Source organism: Diadema antillarum, unplaced genomic scaffold, assembly GCF_040938485.1.
Source record: "Diadema antillarum isolate AM-2024a unplaced genomic scaffold, OU_Dant_1.0 seq00000786_RagTag, whole genome shotgun sequence".
In the NCBI taxonomy this organism is placed as follows: domain Eukaryota; kingdom Metazoa; phylum Echinodermata; class Echinoidea; order Diadematoida; family Diadematidae; genus Diadema; species Diadema antillarum.
The window spans coordinates 604326-614425 of record NW_027271674.1 but is presented as its reverse complement, the minus strand read 5'-3'; the positions used below and the strand labels follow the sequence as shown (position 1 = coordinate 614425).

At 38.0% G+C, this 10100-nt stretch overlaps 1 protein-coding gene across 1 annotated transcript; it reads left to right on the top strand.

Moving 5' to 3' along the window:
• Positions 1 to 459: 459 nt before the first annotated feature.
• Positions 460 to 9899, top strand: LOC139739191 (dehydrogenase/reductase SDR family protein 7-like). Its single transcript, XM_071649807.1, has 6 exons — positions 460 to 646; positions 1542 to 1645; positions 3752 to 3977; positions 4385 to 4477; positions 8609 to 8761; positions 9697 to 9899. The coding sequence occupies exons 1-6, from the start codon at positions 496 to 498 to the stop codon at positions 9897 to 9899; spliced, it is 930 nt and encodes a 309-aa protein (XP_071505908.1). The 5' UTR covers positions 460 to 495.
• Positions 9900 to 10100: the final 201 nt, after the last annotated feature.

Sequence of the window (10100 nt, the reverse complement as noted above, 5' to 3'; positions counted from 1 at the left end):
CTTTCGTGCTCGCTTGTTCAGTTTGGAGTATGGTTCGACCATCGGCTGCGGAGACTTGTAATCCCTTCGTCTCACCTCCCTGACAGGTCGAGGTCTCAGCTGTCATCAGAAGCAGCAACCTTGGTAAGATTTTCCCAGAGCATGCTGAGTCGAATTCAGTCAGAGAAAAATGAACAACTACCGTGGTATTATGTTAACCCAACGTTAGATCTAGGCCTACACTTCTGTCCGTCGGCGGTTATCTTTACGTATCAGTCCCATACGTTATAAAATACGTTATGAGAAATGCCCTTCACAAGTTCATGTCTGATGTGATTTCCGATAAGAAAAATTATTGAATTTTTCCTTGTATGAAATATTTGAACCTTTACAAAACCTTTGCTCTTTTCTCACTTGTTGTTCTCCTCTTACTTGGGCTGGTTCAAAGTTATCCACCAAGCCAGATTTACCTGAGTACGAAGTGTCGTATCCTATCCTGTTGCCATCATCAACATCATGATGAACTCTGTTGGCATTGCCACGGCGGCTATCGTCGGGAGCATGGGGTTGCTGTGGCTCTGTCGGCGGCTACGCTCCCAGCAGAGGAGGGCGGCTCTTCAGGGCAAAGTGGTGCTCATCACAGGAGCGAGCTCTGGTGTAGGCGAAGGTATGAAGCTATAAGTGCTGACACATTAAAAGAAATATAGATTCTAGTAAAGTACCGTATATTAAATCCAATTCAGCAACTAAAATCAAATGGAGAAACAAGGTTGTGATGTATGTCAGATGTGGAAGCCTGATACTCTATCTCTATGACATTGTCTGTAAAGTGTTTTGAAAAGGTTTTCCATTTCACTGATAATAGCAAAGAAATCTACAATGAACAGGAAATATTTGAAGTACAAGTCATTACACTCAATGCAAAATAAAAACAGTGCTATTTTGGAAGATTAATTGCCTTCAATTTCCATTTTTTACAGTATTATGATGTAGACTCTTGACATCTGATTTGATAAGGTCTCTAAGGATGTGAATAAGTTATACAGTGTCAGTAGCTCTGTGTTTTGATACTCTCTCCTAAAATATTCACTATTTTGCAAAGCCCTTGCATTAACTCTCTATTTGTGTCTATCTCTGCTTATTATTCTATCCCATACATTGGTAATATAGAGAGATTCTGCATAAATGAACTGTGTAATCCATAAAGTATGCGTTTTCATTCTCATTTGCACTACACTACTTTTGTGCAGTAGCCATTGAAAGATGAATATAATATCAAGAAAACCACTGAAGTTTCAAAATCATTGAGTATATGTTCATATGCAATGTTTCTTTTTAAAAAACTTTTTAATAGACAAAGAAAATCCACAGAAAACATGCCAATATGGCATTGAATAGTAGAATCTAGGCCTACTTTGTAATGATGGGGAATAAGCTATCAGTGAAGTGTGCATAAACAGTGTAGCAGCCATATAGCAGCATCATTCTCAAATTCACATGGAATATTAACTAAAAACCATATTATTCTACCTGACAGTAAATTGGCTGTTTTTGACTTTCAGAATGTGCGAGAGCATTCCACAGGCTTGGCTGCAAAGTTATCCTCTGTGCCAGGAGAGTGTCTGAATTGGAAAGAGTAAAAAATGATCTCATGACCCTGAAGCTGGTAAGATACAGTCATGATCCTCAATGCTGCAAACCCTCTTCTGAGAAATAATCAGTACCACAAGAAAGTTGCAATCAAAGAATAATAAAAGATAGTCATAGAATGCTAATGATATAGGTAAAGTTGGAGAGTTAATCTATAAATTCTTTTGCCAAATATAAGATGTACACTCTGTATCAGTGTTTATTTTGCTTAGATTTCTTCTGATTACCTATTTGAGAAATTGTATACATGTATTCAAGTCAATACAAGAAAGTATATTTTGATATCCAAGTCGTGTTTTGTGTTGATTATGCAAATTAGCTCGTGTCCTATCATGAGATGTCCCATACGTAACAAAATGAGGTCATTTTTTTAGGTTTTTTCTGAAATTGCTAAGGTTATTTTAATGCCCTTTTGGAAAGTTCTAATGTATTGTTTAGAGAAATTAAATACCAGAGAAAAAAGAAAAAAAGTAAAAGAAACATTTTTTTATTAGGCATTGAAATAATGTTACGTATGGGACAAATGCGTTACGTATGGGACATCCTCATACATATTGCATGTGAATGCATGTAGCTAGCTGGGAAGGTCTCTCAGTACACAAATGGTCAATCATCCTGAAGAAAGCATCCCAACATTCTAGCTACTTTTTGAGTTATAGACACTTGAAACAATACATGAACTTGACTGAACAATTTTCAAAAAGGGGGAGGGGAAAATGGCAAAATACACAATGAAAAATCAGCATTAAAGGGATGGTATAGTTTTTTTTGTAGAAGTGGGATTCAGTTTTCAACATTTAAAGAGATGATTGGAAACCAATTATATGAATTACTTAAGAGCATAAAATCCTAAGACTAGCAGAATTCAAAGTTTATGTGATGGAGATCCAATTTGAAATGGTTGTGATTATATAGAAAAAAAATAAAAAGTAAAATGATTTTTTTTTTTTAATTGCAAGTGATACACAAATTGTCCTTATTCAGTTTTCAGTAGTAGCCACAACAAAATTTATGGGTATACATACTGAGGTGTGACTCGAATCAATGACCTGACTGCTAGACAGACATCATATATCTACTCGATCACTGGGGTTCCACGCAGCAGGTATTGCTTATTTATTAAACTTAATATTTCTTGTGTCAAGTTGTTTTTTATTGAAACTTAATGGCAAACTGCCCTTCATCAATGGAAGCAAACACTTTAAACTACCAGGTATTCAATTTTTCAGTAGTAACTATCCTGATAAAAATAGGGCATACATACTCAGGTTATTCATGAAAAATATAGAATATGATTGAATGTGATTATGATGGTAAATATCGGGGAATATTGTTCCCTTGTCAATCTGGATCGGTATTTGAGTAATTTCAACGGATTCCACCTCAATAATTATGCAAAAATTTGTTTATGGGTATTTTGTAAAATTATTTTGCAAAATACCCATAAACATGCTTCTCCACACACTAAACGAATGGGAGACAAAGAACATGCATACCCAGGTTGGTCATAAAAATATAAAAATATGATTGAATATGATTATGATGGTGAATATTTGTAGAATATTGTTTCCTTGACAATCTGGATCAGTATTTGAGTAGTTTCAACTGATTCTACTTCAATAATTATGCAAAATACCCGTAAACATGGTTCTTCACACACTAAATGAATGGGGGACAAACTGTCCCATACGTAACTGTCCCATACGTAACACGTCATGTCTGTCTTTAATTAGAACCTGCAATTAGAGCTTTTTGCCTAATGACATGAAACTTACCTGTGATAATCTTGAGTGTTGTGACTTTATGTTCAATATTTCCTATAGTCTCTGTCCCTCTCTAGCTCCCCTCTCTTTGTTCTCTTTCTCTGCTACTCATTCTTTTCATATGACATCAAAATATGTCACTCTCGTGCAGTGAACAATGCTATAATGCTTAATCTTGATTTTAAAAAAATTATGATATCAATGTTCATATTTTAGACCATGACAGTCAATTTCTCAACTTTACCATAGTGAGACAGTTTTCAAAGTTGTCCTGACTTCCCTATGATGCCATTACCCCCCCCCCCCCAAAAAAAAATAGACAACTATAACAATACCGTATCTCACATCCAAACACATAGAAGCAAGGCGTGGAGGCTCACACCCCGCACATCGTACCCCTAGACTTGGAGAAGTTGGATGAACTTCCCGCCAAGGCAAAACAGGCCCTGGATGTACACGGCCATGTAGACATTCTCATCAACAACGGTGGTCTCAGCATGCGAGGGGGCGTGTCAGACACGCTGCTGCCTGTCCATCAGAAGATTATGAATGTGAACTACTTCGGCTCACTTGTCTTAACGACAGGTGTGTTCATTTGATAACCAATGTGTGTGACCATGAACAAGGTGCCTTGCAAGACAAGACTGCAGCAGACATAAATGTTTTCATGTGGTAGATAATTATGTTTAGTCAATGAATACCTGTAAAATAACATTGCAAGGAAAAGATATCTTTTTCAAGTAAATGTCAGAAGAAAGTATGTCCCAAGCTTATTTGGAAGAGTTTGAAGAACAGTTGGGCAAAATGTTTTGGAATGGCTCCTTTTAAAAGGCGTGTCAAATGAAATGATTCTAGGCCATTACTGCATTTCTCAGGCTCTACCAGCCAGACAACCGGTAGGTTCTTGGTATCCAACTCTAATTGCTTTCTGTAACCTCCCCTCCCCCCTTCCCCCTCCTCCCTCCACCACCACCACCACCACCACTGGACAGCTCTGTTACCCAGCATGATATCCAGAGGATGTGGACATATAGTGGCTGTCAGCAGTATCCAGGGTCGGATGGCCATCCCCTTCAGGAGTGCCTGTGAGTATGCTGTGAAGATAGTACCTGTCTTCTGGTTCCTATCTCTCATACACATTAGTTTTATGGAGTTCTTATTAATTCACCACTGCCATCTGTTTTCAGCTCACCTGAGCCAGAGAGAGCTACTGCTATATTTCATCTTCTGACATCTGGCATGCGTCATCCATAAACTTTTTACATTATCAGCTTCTTGAAAACCTCACAGCAGTTCTTCACCAAACTTGGCAGGTAGCTCCTAAATTATTCATCTCTAAAAGTCTTTTCCTCTAGAACCAGAAGTGATAGAGCTAAGTTAGTGCCATGAGTAAGTGCACTGGTAACTTTAGTTTCAAATTGAGGCCCAATTTAAACAATTTTATCTTCTTAAAAATGCATTGTTAAATTTTCACCAAGCTTGGCAGGTGCTATTGCTATGATGTGAAGTATTTTATTTGCACAAATGGGCACTATGCCCCATTTAGGGCCGCCCAGGGTCACAGAACCCTCAAATACCGAATTTTTAAAGAAAAAAAAAGGGGTGAATCTTCTTTTCTAAAAGCAGAAATACTCTGAGTAAATTTAGCATACATTAGTGAGTCTGCTTTTAAGTTTCTTTCAGGCAAATCCATGGATGACCAAATTGGGGGCTAGTTTTCACAATTTGATCTTCATGTTGAAAACGCATGGCCAATTTTTCTACAAACTTGGCAGGTATTATTGCCAGTGTGATAGATTATACAAATAGATTAGAGTTATAAACTGCTGTCAGCCTTTTTAGATTCAGAGCAAGGGAAGTCAATGGCACACTGGTAGATAGTGGTTTTCAGGCATTAAAGGGTATGTACAGTTCTGGTTGAGGTGAGGATTTAGCTTTTAACATTTTGCGAGATATTCAGAAACCACTCTATGAGAGGTCAAAGAGCATGCAATTCTAAAGGGTATCAAAAGTTTATTTGATGAAAATCGGTTTTGAAATGGCTGAGATATCCAAAAACAAGGTGAAACAAAGAGATCCTAATAAAAGGCGTGGCCTGCCGCCTTTTATTATTATCACTTTTTGGATATCTCGGCCATTTGAAAACCAATTTTCATCAAATGTTGAATCCTTCTTAAAATCACATGCTCTTTCATATTTCATAAGAGGTTTCTCATTATCTCACTTAGGAATGTTCAAAACATCAATCCCCACCTCAACCAGTACTGTACAGTCCCTCTAAACTTTGTTTTCAAGGGGGTCTATTTTTTATCCAAATTGGTTTCCTGGTATTTGACCTTGATCCTCATACTCTTTCCCCCATGACACTGTGTGAAAGAAGCACCAGCTACAGTTGAACCTCTCTTATCTGGCCTCCCTTTATCCGGATCTCTCTATTATACGGACGCAATCTCGCCATGATTTTTTTTTAAAATAATTATGGGAGGAAAGGGGGATTCCCAACTCCTTGAGAACTCCTACACTAACACACATGAATTACATATTACTTCCAACATGATTAACATAAATTACTTCAAATTTCCTTCCAAATTGCTCACCTTCAGACATTTTAACATCCCCAAATCATCGCAAGAACATGGGCAGATAATGCGCTCGAGTCCTCTCATATCGCATTGCCACATATAGGTCCATATAGCCGTCGATATGACTAGATAGAAATGCATTGTTTCGAGTCATTGGCTGAGCAGCGAATGATATTGAACACTCAAAAATTGTTCACACACAGTACACACACAAAGAGAGAGAGAGGGAGACCATCTAACAATGGCGACCTACAGTCGACTTTGCCGAGCCGTGATGATCGAATTTTGAAGCGTAGTTTCGTCGACTCGTACTGTTTATTTTCAAGATCTACTTGATGCGTTTCTTAATAATTATTTAGGTAAATCATCCCAAGAATTTATAAAAGAAAATGATTTGATTCTTGCAAACACGAACCTCTATTTTGGGATCTGTTACTGAGTGTAACAATGAAAAGGTTGCAGTATACACATTACTACATGTGGTACTACAATGGGCTACATCAGTACATGTGTATGTATATGTATGTATAAAGCATTGAGTCGCCCGTATCCGGCCAAATCCCTTATCCAGACGAGCCCCGGTCCCGACTTTTCCGGATACGAGAGGTTCAACTGTACATGGTGAAAAATTTTCTGCTTTTCTGGATATGTGAATACATTACCACATTTATTCATTATAATAATGAGAAAACCAACGGGAAAATGGAGTGTACTTAAGAATGTCATATCTCTTGTCTCAAACCACAAATTATTCAAAGCATATCGTTGCTGGGGCGACAAGACCTCGTATCTACAAAATGTCAAATGTTCAGGAGAGCCAAAAAACATGGCGGCCAAAGCACTGTGGTGAATGGGATAGCCTTTCCTTTGACATGCCGTGGTGGCTTCATTTTTGGAGTAAGACAGTTGGGATTTGGACAGGACATCACTTAACCCATTATTTGACCATTAATCCAAAAAAGTCATTTTCACCAAAATTGCAGATACGAGGTCTTGTCACCCCAGCGACGATATGGTTGTCTAAATTATTTTGGTTAAGTTGATGTTTTTACAAATATGTACTTCTAGTGCAAGTGACAGATGTGAGGGCAGTCAAAGCAAGTTCACTGTTTTAATGTGTGGAAGGGTCATCACTTCTCATATTTGAAATGGGATTCCAATTGAGCTTTCCTCTGTCCAAGCACTGTTTTGATGCTACCAAAGATTGACAATAGTGTTCCACTGATAATTCCTCATTCTCTGAAATTGCAAACTCTGCAAAATTTGGTTGAAACCAGTAAGTTTATCTTTTGTGACTAGATCTACCATAGACCTTATCGATTATAGTTTGATGGAATGCTCATTCATTTACAAGAGTAGAACGAATGAATATTTAATCATGAATATGGCACTTTGAACTTTCAGAAATCTGTTTAAAAGAAATATTCACAGCATGAAACTTTGGGGAATTAGATCCGCCAGCCTTTTTCACATTTAGCATGCAATTTACTTTCGCGAATCATAGTTGCTTGTGAAATTTGTGGAAGTTTCATGCATATGAAAATTTCTTGTTTTACAGTATCTTTTTGTCTTCAAAGGATTATGGTATACAATTTACACGGTTTGAAATAAATGTAATACGATTCAGTGCAGTAACCAGACAGTTGGTGCTTAATAGTAATATTGAATTGTCGTCACTCATCAGGTACATGTACCTAGCACTATGCAGTCTCTCAAATTACCAATCTCCATATGAATGATGTCGGCCTTGTTTCACATCCCAGTCATATCAAACAAATGTTAGCAGAGTGAAAAATGCTGGTAGGACATCAGCCAAAGAAGGCATAACATCATGATACATTGTACTTGAAGAGCCTGTGCATTTGTTCAAAATGGTGTAGCCTTTGTTGCTACCCTGTTTGTGCCAAGTTATGACTTACAGCTATTCACCGACATATGTGTTGAGCCCAATTAGAAAAAAAAAAGAAAAAAAATTAGCGTTGCTGTCATTTTTTTTCTTCACTGGGCCATATGCTCATAACTCTTATTATGACAAGTCAAGCTTGAATCCCAGTTTGTAAGGCCATATAAGGCATTTGTCTGTGTGTGTGTGTGTGGGTGTGTGTGTGGGTGTGTGTGTGTGTGTGTTTGCATGTTTATTATGTGTTTGTGTTGTTGTGTTTGATTTTCTGGGGCCTTGGAGGGGTAGGGAAAGCAACAGCTTACAGGACCCTAATGTTATCAGATTGCATGAGCTGTCAGGGCCAGTAAATGGCCAGATTTGTATGATTTTACATTGAGCATTCTCTATCACTCTCACCTGTTCTATTTCAATCCTGGAGAATAAAGATGAGCTGAAGCTGCTGTAGGGTCTACTAAATTCTCGAATCTAAGTACCCCACTTAATATAAATGTTTAGAGAATGATTTCAATATGAGAACTTGATATAGATAGCAGTACAGATTTTATACATTCAGATGATAGACATGCACAAACTTGTGAACAAAGATTTGCTATTGAATATTGGATTTTGAATACAATGGTAGTTTACACCCCTTCCTTAGTTTGGCTTTAATATTATGATGAAGCCCATGAAGGAAATTTGAAAAATATGGTGGATTTTGACACAAACAACTTATTGGTCCTTGGGTTTAGATGCAGCCTCCAAACATGCCTTGCAAGCCTTCTGCGACTCCCTTAGAGCAGAGGTGGCCTGCCACAACATCCACGTCTCGGTGCTCAGTCCCAGCTACATCAGGACCAAGATTTCTCTTAATGCTCTGGATGGTGATGGCTCTGCCCATGCGAGTAAGTTGTCATTTTATCAGCTACTCCTGTTAAGGAAGTCCTCGGGACCGGCAGCTTTCTTTTGTTGTATTGAATTTTTTGTTATAGCGGAACCGTAAAGTATACAAAGATATAATGGCAATGATTAGGACCTAAATCTGTACTTCATTGTATTGTGAATATCGTTATAAATGTGTTGGTTATAACAGGAGTGCGCTGTATGTCTGACTTGGTCACAGATATTTCAGGGAAACCTACACAAAGATAATGAACAAGTGGGAAAGTTCTACTCAGTACATTTGTATTTTCACATTGTCTCATATGTCGGGAGGTTTACCAGCCAGCAATATCTGAATTCTTCATGACCATACATTTTGTACTTATGCACACACTGATTTCTAATATATAATGATCTGTGTGCAGGTCACAACAGACTGTCTCATTTGTTTTGTGAACAAACTAGATAAGTGCAGTAATTCTTCTCTTTCCCTGGAAAAGGCCCTTCTGACTCTGAATAACTTTTTGTACACAATTTAAAAGATAGCCTTCCATTTTTATGGAAAGCAGATTTACCTGTCTTGGAAATGTGAAATGAATGATGCACTGATAACTATGCATGAAATCTTTACAAGCTGGCCCACAGCCACATGTCAAATCTGTCTACTTTATTTAAGCTTCATGTCATAGCTGTCTACTCTTGCTTGTTCCAAGTGTGATCATCAAGTGACATTAAAATGACTAAAACTCTTTGCAATGTTGGTCGATTTTCACTCATTATTGCAGGGCTGTGTTCTTTGTATTCCCCTCTTTGTTAACCATACTTGAAGGGTGATTCAATTCATATGCTCCTATTAAAAGTTTGCATCGAATGGAAAAGTATGTTTGCAGTGTCATATATCACAAATGCCATGACTACTGTGATACATGATTTCATTGCATCACTTTGTGTTATGTAGAAATGGACTCTACCATTGCCAAAGGAATGTCGGCATCGTACATGGCAGACAGGGTTGTGGATGCAGTTGCTTGGAAACAAAACGATGTCCTCGTGGGACCCTTCCATCACAAAGCGGCGGTGTTGCTGCGCACCCTTCTACCCAACATTCTCTTCTTGATCATGAAAATGAAGGCAAAGAAAGGGCCTTCTGGGGAGGATTGAGACAACTCTTGCCAGAGTCACAGTTGAGCTTTCCATCTTCACCAGATATTACAATTGTAGGTCTTTCGATCTCGTAACAGGTTGATGCTTCTTTCAACAATAATGATGGGAACAAGATGATGGTGCCCTTGATTTAACAAAAAGGGCAAGAGACTGAGAATGATAATGGGCATCGCATTTTCCTACTCAGATGGAATTAGT